The sequence below is a fragment of the Astatotilapia calliptera genome, chromosome 9 (genome assembly GCF_900246225.1).
Source record: "Astatotilapia calliptera chromosome 9, fAstCal1.2, whole genome shotgun sequence".
Classification (NCBI taxonomy): Eukaryota; Metazoa; Chordata; class Actinopteri; order Cichliformes; family Cichlidae; genus Astatotilapia; species Astatotilapia calliptera.
In genome coordinates this window covers 7,157,407-7,169,055 of record NC_039310.1, presented here as the reverse complement: position 1 = coordinate 7,169,055, position 11,649 = coordinate 7,157,407, and the positions used below count along the sequence as shown (strand labels likewise).

The window sequence follows — 11,649 nt, the reverse complement described above, 5'->3', positions numbered from 1 at the left end:
TGATTTCCAGGTCTGTTCAGGTGAGCTGACACACCTGGCGGGTGGGTATCATCCTGTATTCCTGTAGATTTTTGGCTGGTTGGCTTACTCAAATCTATTTCTGTGGTCAAATGATTTTTGTGTAGACAAAGTGACTTTTGTCACTTTTTATCATTATTCGTACAGTTCATACTGATTGATACGATAACCTTGTAACTAAGAGCTTATATTAACACGGGAAGTGTGAGGATCTGGTGCAAAGTTCAAAACCTACCAGTTATTTACTGGAGTTTTCTATAGGAAATAAAAAATACAGTAGACTCATGTTGATTTTCTTGGCGTGCACTAAGTAAGGAGAGAATGATTTCACATATCTAAGCACTCTGTAAGGACAGGTTGACCTAAACACAGATTTATATCTGTATAGCATGTATTTGTTCATGTGTGTACATATATAAGCAGAAGTATTTTATGTGGAAAAACTAGAGAATCATGAGGAACACATGGCTGAGTGCTGATTCTGTCTGAGCTGTCAAAAAAATCACACCTGAGCCCGAGAGATGAGCGCTCACAAGGATGCTGCCCTTGTTGATATGAACTCTTCTACATCTTGGTTTACATCGATATTCCACATTTGCTTATCTGTTTCCATACGCTGTTTATATGCATGCATGGACTTCTTCCTATTGCTCATTGCATTGTTATTACTGCTCCTCTCCTCCTTCATAGCAGTCAGTCATTGCAGGAACACAAACCGTGCCAGGTACCGCCAAGTCTTATTTTAAGCAGCCCCGATCCCTCATAAAGCTAACGGCTATTAAGCAGAAGACGCATGGCACGCTCCAGAAAACTCAACCCTGTCCCGCCAACGCCACGCGCCTCATGCTTAATACGAATGGACGTGGTGACACTTTGGCAGGGCCACAGCGAGGCAGGAGAAAGACATTATTCAACAATGTGTTTTTCCACAGAAGAACCAGAAAACGGCAGAGGGCTGCCATCAGAAGGATTTCTCAATTTCTTTCTTTCCATTTCAGAATGTCATGTGGATAAAAATTCCCAAAGACCACGCTTTAATACACTGCAATTATGCACAGCTCATTGAAATGGAGTTCCACTGTGTGTAAATGAATGTTCGCCTTTACCACAGCTGGTTAAGCTGCAATTATGCTCTTACAAGTGTGTCATGTATGCTTGTGTGCATCGCCTGTAACTCTATCTACTTCTGTCTGTCTGACTTTGCACATTGTGGTTCCTTCAAGTCAGTATGATGTAGAGTAGCTGAAATACAAATTGATTTCTTTCTTCACAGTCGCCCCGATACCAACACCCCAAACCGAAGCTTACCAATGGGGCTTCAAGTTAAAAAAACACAGTTTTCCATAAAAAGCACAGCTTTATTCCTCGTTTTAAACCCACGAGCTTGTAAATCTCTCATCTTCAGTGTCTGTAGCAGAACCTCCCTCTTTTTAAACATCATCACAGGACTAATGTTTGGAAACCTCTTTTTGTGGACTTGAAGATTGTGTGCTGTCTGCTATCATAACTGACCTTTATGGGAACACACAAGAGCAAGCAAAAACAACATAGTGTACCCTTCAGCATGCAGCTGTTGATTACTGTCTGCAAATTTAATACCTCAGCAAGTCTGTGGCCTTGGATGCTGCAAGAGTGCGGAACTATGCTGTGGTGGGGAATGGATTAAGATGCAAAGACAGGACTCGTAGAGTGGATTTAGATGATAGTTGGAGTTAGAGGGAATGCGTTGCTGTTTTGTTTATATATATATATATATATATATATATATATATATATATATATATATATTCACGCAGTTCCCTTTTGCACACCTCTATAATTGGATAAACCAGAAAGATTAAGAAAAGAGGGAAAAGACATTAAAAGGGCTGGTTTGGTTCACAGTTAATCTTTAGCTGCCAACGATGTGGAGGTAGTAGAGGCAGGAGGGTTTAACCCCATTTGGAATTAGTCCTAAAATCTGTTTTAAATTACTGACTAAATTATGATTCTCCTTTCTGGTGCTGGATGTGCTTTGGGCTGAAAAATCTATCTTAATTTTTTTCCGTTGCACTACAAATGTGACACAATCAAAATGAGTTTTTCACTAGGAACTAGGCAATTTCAGTACTATTTGTCTATTATCAGGCCTTTTGGGAGGAACATTCTGGAAAATATTTTTCTTCCTATCAATGCATGGTCCACTATTTTGCAAGAAACAGAAGATTTATTATGATGTTGGAGGAGGAAAACAAAAAGACAGACCCAAGTCTTACCGTAAACCCTGTGAGATGCATCACAGGTGCTAACCCTAACCTTGTGTTTTGGAGAAAGGCAAATCATCCATCCGTTCATCCATCCGTCCATCCATCCACCTTCCACTTATATAATTAGGTGCCACAGGAGGCCTGGAGCCAATCCCAGCCTCAATAGGGTGACATGTGAAGTTTAAAGTGACAGCAAAAAATACAAATTCTGATTGTCAATGGTTGGATTGAAGAAATTATGGGATTATGAGTTAGAGCTGGGATCACTGATGTAGGAATGGAAGTTGCAGCAGTGCTTGTGAAATTGTAATTTGAGTTTAAAAAAATTTTCATTGAGAGTAATTTGAAAACTGTGAGAGTAAAGTTCTTTTTAATTGTTTTTCTTAAGATCAGAGGGATTCATGAAGTCAAAAGCACCAGCACAGTGGAAAATAAAAGGTGATCTTCGTAATTTGACCAAAGATCATTTAGGCCTAAGACAAAACAATGCTGAAACTGACAGAACGGTGTTGGTAAAAGGAGCATGTGTTGCACAGGCTGCTGAATAGATTTTCTGTCATATAAGGACCAGTGTAGATAAACCCTGAAGCCTGATCAGCAGACACTGGAGCTGCTGGGTAACTTTGGAGCTAACTGCTCCTTTGAGCTGTAACCAGAGCAGGTGTGACAGGGCTGGTTTTGGATGGTCATCAGTTACGCAGTGGAGACGAGTGTCATTCATGGTGGCCCAGTAAAATCCAGTGCCAGGAGCTGGCCTTGCTGTTACTGGATGTGGGAAGAACAGGACAGACAGAAAATCCAACATCCCAGTGGGTGCCTGGGGAGGATTCAGTGGCGCTGACCTTCGTTGGCAAAGTTGACCTCTCTTGTGTCCTGTCGTTGCTCTTCCTGTCAGGCCCAGATGGAGACAGCATTTCTCCCAGTTGAACCCTGAGAAAGCATTCAGAGGATGACACGTTTTTCTCCTGTTTCTTTACCTGATGAAGTTCTTGATGTCTTTTGGTCATTTGCTTTGAGCAGTGATCTTCCAATGTCCCGTCTGCTCAAGAAAGAGGAGAGGAAGCTAAAGATTAAATAACAAAACTGTCTTCAAGTTTTAAACTTGAAACAGACTTTACATTTCTTGATAGGCAGTGAGAAGTTTCAGGCACTCGAGTGTTTTTCTCTGTAAGTCATTCACCTCCTGACTGTTTCTTTCTCTAACTTCATCAGCATCCAGCTGAGATTCAGATTGTTCCACCGATTCTCCCCGCAGGCCCAGCAGAAAGGATTGTTTTTGAAAAGAGAAGAAGAAAAACAGTCTGTGCACCTTTCCATCTTTCCACTCATCCATCCATCATCCAGAGATGTTTTCTCTTTAAATATCTGTTGAACCTCAGGTTTCACACACTGAACACGACAAAAAACGTGCAGACAAGATCTTCTGACTTACATACATACAGGTGTTTTGTTGAGGAAAGGTCCTTCAGGTTGGGTTTTCAGGTCCAACAGTCCCTGCAGTTGCAATAGTTCCCACTAGATGGTGGCAGAACCATGTGAAGATATCAAGTTTTACAGGGACATACGATGGAACAACTGATTGCAATTAAGCAGAGCTTGACCGTTGTCCAAACGGTAAGGTGTCACTTCTGAGCAGACTCTAACAGTTGAGAATGTTTTTTTTTCTAATCTTAAAGTTTGTCTATTATGATCCTTTTGGGGCTTGTAAACATTCCCAGGTGTTCCAGGCCTGCGACATGATCCTTGGCCTTCAGAAAACTCCATGAATGGAAAGATGAATCCTTCCTCCGATCAGGGACAATGTGGTCATTCCCCTTTTACAACATAGCATACAGTAAATCTGCCCCCCCCCCCTTTAATCCCACCACAGCCATTTCTCCATCCCTTGTTTTTCATAAAGTCTGTCATTCCAATCACAAAGGTTATGACAAAACCGTGCCATAGTGCTGTCTTTTGAAACACTGAACTGATTTAGCATGGGTCAGTGCTCTTGGCATGTTAGGATTAGTCCCCCTGTTCAAAATTGGCCTGCTGGAGAGATTTTGTGGTCATGGCTTGAGGTGCCTTTGCTCGTCTCTGCTGATCCTCTTAACCTGTTTTATTGAAATAAACAAAAGGTTTAACAGAAGTTAAATCTGATTTCCTCAGGTTTTTTCGATTGTCCCTAACCATTTTGAAAGCTCATGCAAACGACTGTCAAATCTGCGATGACATAGTAGCAGGATTTTGAATTCATCTCCCAGATCTCCTCACATTGGAAAATCGATTGTTTCTTAAGTGGTCTTTGATGGATGCACCATATTTTGTACGTCTTAATCCAGAAGAAAAATATCCCTTTTTCTGATACTGGACTGTATTGTCTGGATGCTTTTTCCACAAGGGTCCACCTGGGGTCTGCTAGGCCCTGAGGTGAGTTCACGTCGCAGTATGTCAAACAGGCGTGGTAATATTTTCTATGTGGGCTTGATGTCTTGGCAGGTTTGAGGCTCAAACTCTCCATGTGTTTGTACACAGCTGTCAGCAGGGGCAGAGGAAATTAATTTACAGAAATGTTTGTATAATAAAGTTCTGGTTAACAGTTTGAAGAATTCTTTTCAGACTTCGTGTGTGTGGCTTACACCACCTAGCCATTGAGTGAACCAGTGAGCTGGAGTGCCGCAGGTGTCTTGGTTTTCCCCATCGTTGGTCAAGTGGTTCTGAGTCAAATACTACACACTGTGACTCAGTGTTCCCAAGGAGCCAACACTTATCAACATGAGAGACACACATAATGTAGCTTATGTCACCACTTGAGTTTAATTATAGCATTTTCTTCCAGTAAAGTGAAATGTTAAAAGTACCCAAAGGAACTACAGTTTGACTGGGCCACAGCACACGGGAGCTGACATATAGCTGATTAGGCTGCGTGCTGTAAAGAGCCGAATTATTTTCCATTCTCTATTTTTTCAGTTAAACCGTTTGTGCTGGATACAAAAAAACTAGCTGGACTTGGGGACCTTGCACAGATTTCTAGGGGTCTTTTGGGTCTGCTGAAGGGAAAACTTTGAAATATAATATTAATCTGAAACTATGTGCCTGCAACATATACATGGTGCAAAGTGCTGCACATTTCAGCATCACTTAATCATGATTTGATTAATGAGGAACGTGATTAATGGTTTCATGCAGCTCTTAAAATGAAAATGAAATGTTTAGAAATGTTTAGTTGGCGAATGTTTAACTTTTCTATTTAGTGTGCCCGTTTTACCTAATATCTCAGTATTTTCTGTCTTTTAGACTTGCTGATTAGGATCTTTTTTAACAGAGTAGCAAACTAGTCACAGGATGTTTGTTTAAAAATATGAGGGGTCAGTCAGAAAAAAACTGGCTTAAAACTTTGGGGAAGAACCCATACAGATGATGAAGAGAAGGATAAAAAAGTAGTTTGAACCATGAATCATAGAAATGGGCTTCACTAGAATTCAGGAATTAAGGTATGGAGCCGGAAATGAACAGAATATGCTTTGCATTGTCCAAGTTGATTCACATTAACTATGTGTTTTCCTTGTGTTGTGATTCAGGAGGTTCATCTGCTGCAGTGGAAGATTTCAGTGAGCCACATTCATTTTTATTTATCCTCTACATCCCCTTCTTCCTGCTCTATCTGGCTGTTTGGTCTATTGCCATTATTTATGAAGCGTTGTTTTTCCACGCCTGTTAGATATTTCACAGGTTTCTTGTATTTGCTTGCTTATTTTCCCCTCAGCAGATAAAGTTTCCATCATTTCTGCTGGATGCTGAACAAACTCTGGCATAGCTGTGTGTGTGTGTGTGTGTGTGTTCAGATGTGTACATACACAGCATGGATGCTGGGCAAGGTGTTGTTTGATCATGTATGAAGCAGGATGTACAGCAGCTTATGAAAAAAGTGTTGGGTTGTAAACACCTCAAGAAAACTGTGAACGCGCTGTCAATGCACACAGAGTGAGTCATGCACTGGCTCACCTACAGAGACAAATATATGTTTTATAATATATATATTTTAGGGCTGTCAAATGATTAAAATTTTTAATCAGATTAATCACAGCCTAAAAATTAATTAATCATGATTAATCACAACTCGAAATATGACCAAAATGTGTGCAAACATACGGACAGATAGCGGATTTTTACACACTTGTTAGTGTTATTTAATGCTAAGACCACGCTGAGTGGCCTGCGTTCACTCAGCGTGGTCTGACGTAGGCTGGGTGTTGTGCTGGAAGCGAATTAATCACAGCCTAAAAATTTATTAATCGCAACTCGAAATATATGTGTATATGTGTGTATATATGTGTAAAAATCGGGACAGATAGTGGTTTTTAACACACTTGTTTGTTTTATTTATTATTAATTGTGAGTACAAGCAGTACAAGCAGAACAGGGCTTCAAATAATTGTGAGGGATTTTTACTGAATGTTTTCCACCCGTTTAAATCTAGCACATTGTTTTATCCATATACATCTTCAAGTTCACAGAACATAGGCCTAATTCAACAGGCAAAATGTGGAGGCAGGAGTGGCCAGGTATCTGCGAGCAAGGCGGGCCAGCTGGCTGTGGGCTCCTGCATGAGCTGCCCACCACTGTAAGGGACAGTCCTCTAAGGCAGTGCAGGGCTCTGCTCTGTAGCGCTGTATGGCTCTGTCCTGCTGTACCTCCTCCTCTGACTCAGAGTCAGAGTCCATCTGCAGCAGGCTCAGCCTCTTCTTGGCTGGACCTTCTTCTGCAGTGTGTGATCTTCTAGGAGAGTCTTCATGCAGCATGCCTGCCAGTGTGGTCCACACTGCTTCTCTGTCAGTCTTGGGCACACTGCGTAGGTCTTTAAAACGTGGGTCCAGTGCAGTTGCGATCTGGAGCCATGCATAGTTGGTATGTTCCTGGCGGGAAGCAAGGTCTTCCTTAAACTTCTCTTTAAACCTCACCACATATGCAGGGTCCTCATCAGTTACTTCCATGACACGGCGCAGGTGGCAGAAGGCTGGTAGAACTACAGAGCAGGAGACGTAGGCTCCTCCCAGCAGTTCAGTCACATATCTGCAGTGGAATACACACACACACACACACACACACACACACACACACACACACACACACACACACACACACACACACAGATAAGACAGCAAATTAAAAAAAGCTTTTCAATACTAGGTAATATTAATAAAATATTTGATTTCATTTATTTTTTAAATAAGACATTTTCATAATAACAAAACTGATTTAAGATGTATGTTTGATACATTTAATCTAAACCTACAATTATGGTCACAATGACAGGCTCACCTGCAGGGCTCTAGAAGTGTCTCCAGTCTCTGGAGTTTGTCCCACTCTGGAGGCGTCAGGAGGACAAGTTTATGCTTTTGTTTATCCAGAGTCGCGGTTACTGCAGTTTGGTTGCGGATCAAGCGCTTCACCATCTCCAGCGTGGAGTTCCAGCGCGTAGGCACGTCCTGGGCCAACGGCTCCTGCTTGCGCCCCAGTGACACCTGCTCTGCGTTCAGCTCTGCTGTGTTTGCTGGGCTGTGCTTAAAATGGCCAACAATTTTGCGGCATTTGGCCAGCGCAGTGACAAAGCCACTGTCTGCGAGACTCACTGTGATGCATCTCTGTAGAATGTGCGCGGTACACGGCATGTGATTGAATGGCATGATGCGAGCCGCGGCGATCATATTGCGCGCACTGTCCGTGCCTACTGTTGTCACCTTCTCCTCAATTCTCCACCTGCGAGCAACAGTCTGGAACTGCTCTGCACAAGCCTCCGCAAAGTGCCGCTCTTCCGTTTTCATTATAGTCAGCGCAAAGGATGTCAGACCCCAGGCTTCAGTGATTAAATGCGCAGTAACTCCCAGGTAATTGTCATTACTCAATGATGTCCAGTGGTCTCCTGTCAGAGCCACGCATTCTGTGTGAACTAAAGCCTCTTCTTTTTTCTTTTTCTCCGTTTCATACAGTTCGTGGATTCGAATTGTTATTGTGCTTCTCGCTGGGGGCTTGTAGGACGCGTCCTGAGATGCAACCTTTAAAACATCCGCAAAGCCCTTGTCCTCCACAATGCTTAGCGGTCTGCAGTCCTTTGCTATCCATTTGGCTATATTGTCGGTCAGTTTGTCCAAAGAAGACTTACCGAGTGGCCTGCGTTCACTAAGAGTGGTCTGACGCAGGCCGGGTGAAGCTGCTGCCCCGACAAACGCGTGTTTGGCATTAAGGTGGTATTTTAAGGTCGAATTTGAACGGTGAAATTGAAACTCTTTACTACAGTGAGTGCAAATTACAACGCGTTTGTTTATTGTCCCATCTATGTTCTTCTTGTATTTAAATTCCCCATCCAGAAGGCCATCCGCTTCCTGCTTCTCCATTTTCAGTGGCGCGGTAAACAAATCAAGTGGAATTATGGGAGCGACTTATCTGCGTGTTGCGCTAAATAGTTAAATATTCTAACGTAATTAATTCCAAAATTTAATTATCGCAATTAACGCGTTAATTTCGACAGCTATAAATATAATATAATATAATATAATATAATATAATATAATATAATATAATATAATATAATATATCATGTTGCTATTTAATGTTTTTTGTTCGTGTTGCAGCTGCTCTGTGAGCCAAGCTTTCGTTGTCTAAATTCAATGGCAATATATCTCTGCACCACACGATGGCGATAGATTCTCACAGACAGTCTGTGCTCTGCTTCCGCCACCAGTCATCTTTAAATCTTTTTTTTAATTCAATGAAACCTTTATTTAACTGTCCATCTCGCGGCATTACTTAAAAAAAATCATATTTAAATACAAAGAAGATTAAATACATGAACGACAGTAAATTGATAAAATAAGAGCAAATAAATATATTTACAAATGATAGCAACATCAATGGAATAAAAGCATGAACAGCAGCAGAAGGAGAAAGAGGCCTGTATCTACATTATTACTCTGGCAGCTCTCAGTCTCCATACAGACAGGACACGTTGCAGCGTAATTGCAGACAGGTGCGTGGGCCTGAGCTCCGCCCAGGCAGAATGACGAGTGGAAGAAAGCAGCAACACAATAAACATATGTAGCCTTGCGGAGCCGGCCGGGCAGACACCGAGACAGAGTGCAACGATTTTATACGTGACAACACACACAAAAAAACACACACAACAAAAATCAGAATGTGTTTGTGATTTGGATTTTTATTTAAAGGTGAAACCTTTTTTCTTTTCTTGTTTTGCCAGATTAGACATTTTGATTCATTTCATTTAGTTTTTTTGTTTTACTTTGATGCTATAATAGATGTTTTTAAAATGTAGTCATATTTAATACTATATTGCATCATGGCAAAACAACAGTCTCCTCAAGCTGCTTTATACTGTAAGGTAAAAACACTACAGTAAAAGCCAGAAAACCCCAACAATCCAATGATCCCCTTTGAGCAAGCACTGGGCGACAGTGGGGAGGAAAAACTCCCTTTAGGAAGAAACCTCCGGCAGAACCAGGCTCAAGAAGGGGCGGCCATCTGCTGCGACCGGTTGGGGGTGGGTGGGCAATCTCAGTCCACGAGGGCCGGTGTCCCTGCAGGTTTTAGATGTGTCCTCGAACCAACACAGCTGATTTAAACGGCTAAATTAGCTCCTCAACATGTCCTGAAGTTCTCCAGAGGCCTGGTAACGAACTAATCATGTGATTCAGGTGTGTTGAGCCAAGGTGAGATCTAAAACCTGCAGGGACACCGGCCCTCGTGGACTGAGAATGCCCACCCATGATATAGGGAGACAAGATGAAGTATACTTCTAATGGCCTATTTTAGCAGTTAATTTTTAACAATCAACTGGTGGTAATCCATCATCAGAATTGAGGAAAGGTGGTGTTGATGGAGACTCTACAGGAGGATTCACTGGGGAAGCCATACCTGCACTTCTGCCAGGGTGTCTTGGACGTACCTGAATAAATGTAGTTTTCCCTGGAAGTGGACGAGGATTAATCTGAGACGGAGTCTCCTCAGAACATCTCCCCATCATGCTTCTATGGTCCAACGATGCCAGCTTTTGTCCTTTCTGTTTTTCTAATTTAAGCTGGAGTTGAGCGTCTTTCACTCTAGATTTTAGATGACCTATCTCTTTTTCTTCATTGGCAGCCTTTTGGATAATCTGGTTCACTGGTCCAATGAGCTCCTCTCTTTGTCGGAATAAAGCGTACTCGGAAGACTTTACCATGTCATTGTACTGCTTTTTAAATGATTCCAGCTCCCGTGTTTTAGCTAGTAAAGCTGCATCTAGATCCTTGCATCTGATACGTAGACAGTTCAGCTGTTTTTCAAGAAACTCCGTTGTTCCAACAAAGGGGGTGCCTTCCACTCCGTCTACGTATTTCTTTTTCAAGTAGTGGAACATATCCCTAAATTCCACCTTTTCTTTTCCTCTCAAGTGACCTTCATGTGGAAATGCCTTTTCAAAGGACAAAACGCACTGGCACAATTCCTCTTGGAAGTAGCGCTCTTTCTTCTCCAGCCAATTCACTTTGGATATAAATCTTTCCCGTTGCTTTTTTGTGGAGCGCAGTTTCTCTTCCAGCGCCACCTTTTCAGCCAGTGCCTGATTGTGTGCCGCTTTTACTTTGTGCCGGTCCACTGCTGTCTTTCTGTGGTTTTCCTGCTCTGTGCTTAGGGCCTTTTTGACGTCTTCAATTTTCTTTTTCAAAGAATCAACTTCGTCTTCAAGCATAGCCTTCATTTTCTTTTCCAAGGCCAGAGCTCTAATATTACTCTGGCATTTCTGCTTGATCGCCATATTCTGGGCCTTTTGGTCGTCTATCACTTTGCCCATTTGACCTTTCTCCTCTGTTAATTCTTTCATGTTTTTAACCATAAATTCATTTTCGTCTTGTAGCTTTGTATTATGCCACAAAACACCGTCAATCCAACACTGCGAGGATTGACGTTCTTCCTCGCGTTCCTTAACCGCATTGACGGTCACACCTCTACTATTTTTTACTGCCGTCTGCAGCTTTTCTATTTTGGAGTCATACATGTTGATCACCTCTTCTAACTTCCTGTCTGCAGCATTTGCTTTGTTTTCCAGTTTTTTAGTATTTTCCTGGTAAAACTGCTGCATCTGATTTTTTTCCTCTTTGTGGCGTTTCAATAATAATTCAACAACTTGGCTGTTGTGAAATTGCTGACGTGCCACCTTTTCTTTCTCTGTTTCCAGCAGTCCTTGCAGGACTTGGACTTCGTCCTCGTGTTTTTCTTTAAGCTCAGCCAGAGTTTTCTCCGTCTCTGCGCGGAACTTTACCAGAGCTTCGTGGTCATCTTTTATCGAGTCCAACCTGTCTGCGATGTTTGTCCTGTCATCCAAGACCGAACCCAGCAGCTTATTATTCTGCAAAAG

The 11,649-nt window shown here is 42.0% G+C and overlaps 1 protein-coding gene across 1 annotated transcript; it reads right to left on the bottom strand.

Annotated features, from left to right (window-relative positions):
• Positions 1 to 6,601: 6,601 nt before the first annotated feature.
• Positions 6,602 to 8,789, bottom strand: LOC113029806 (zinc finger BED domain-containing protein 1-like). The gene is made up of 2 exons (XM_026180819.1): positions 7,566 to 8,789; positions 6,602 to 7,316 (listed from the first exon to the last, which is right to left on the bottom strand). The coding sequence occupies exons 1-2, from the start codon at positions 8,636 to 8,638 to the stop codon at positions 6,770 to 6,772; spliced, it is 1,620 nt and encodes a 539-aa protein (XP_026036604.1). The 5' UTR covers positions 8,639 to 8,789; the 3' UTR covers positions 6,602 to 6,769.
• Between the last annotated feature and the right edge of the window lie 2,860 nt (positions 8,790 to 11,649).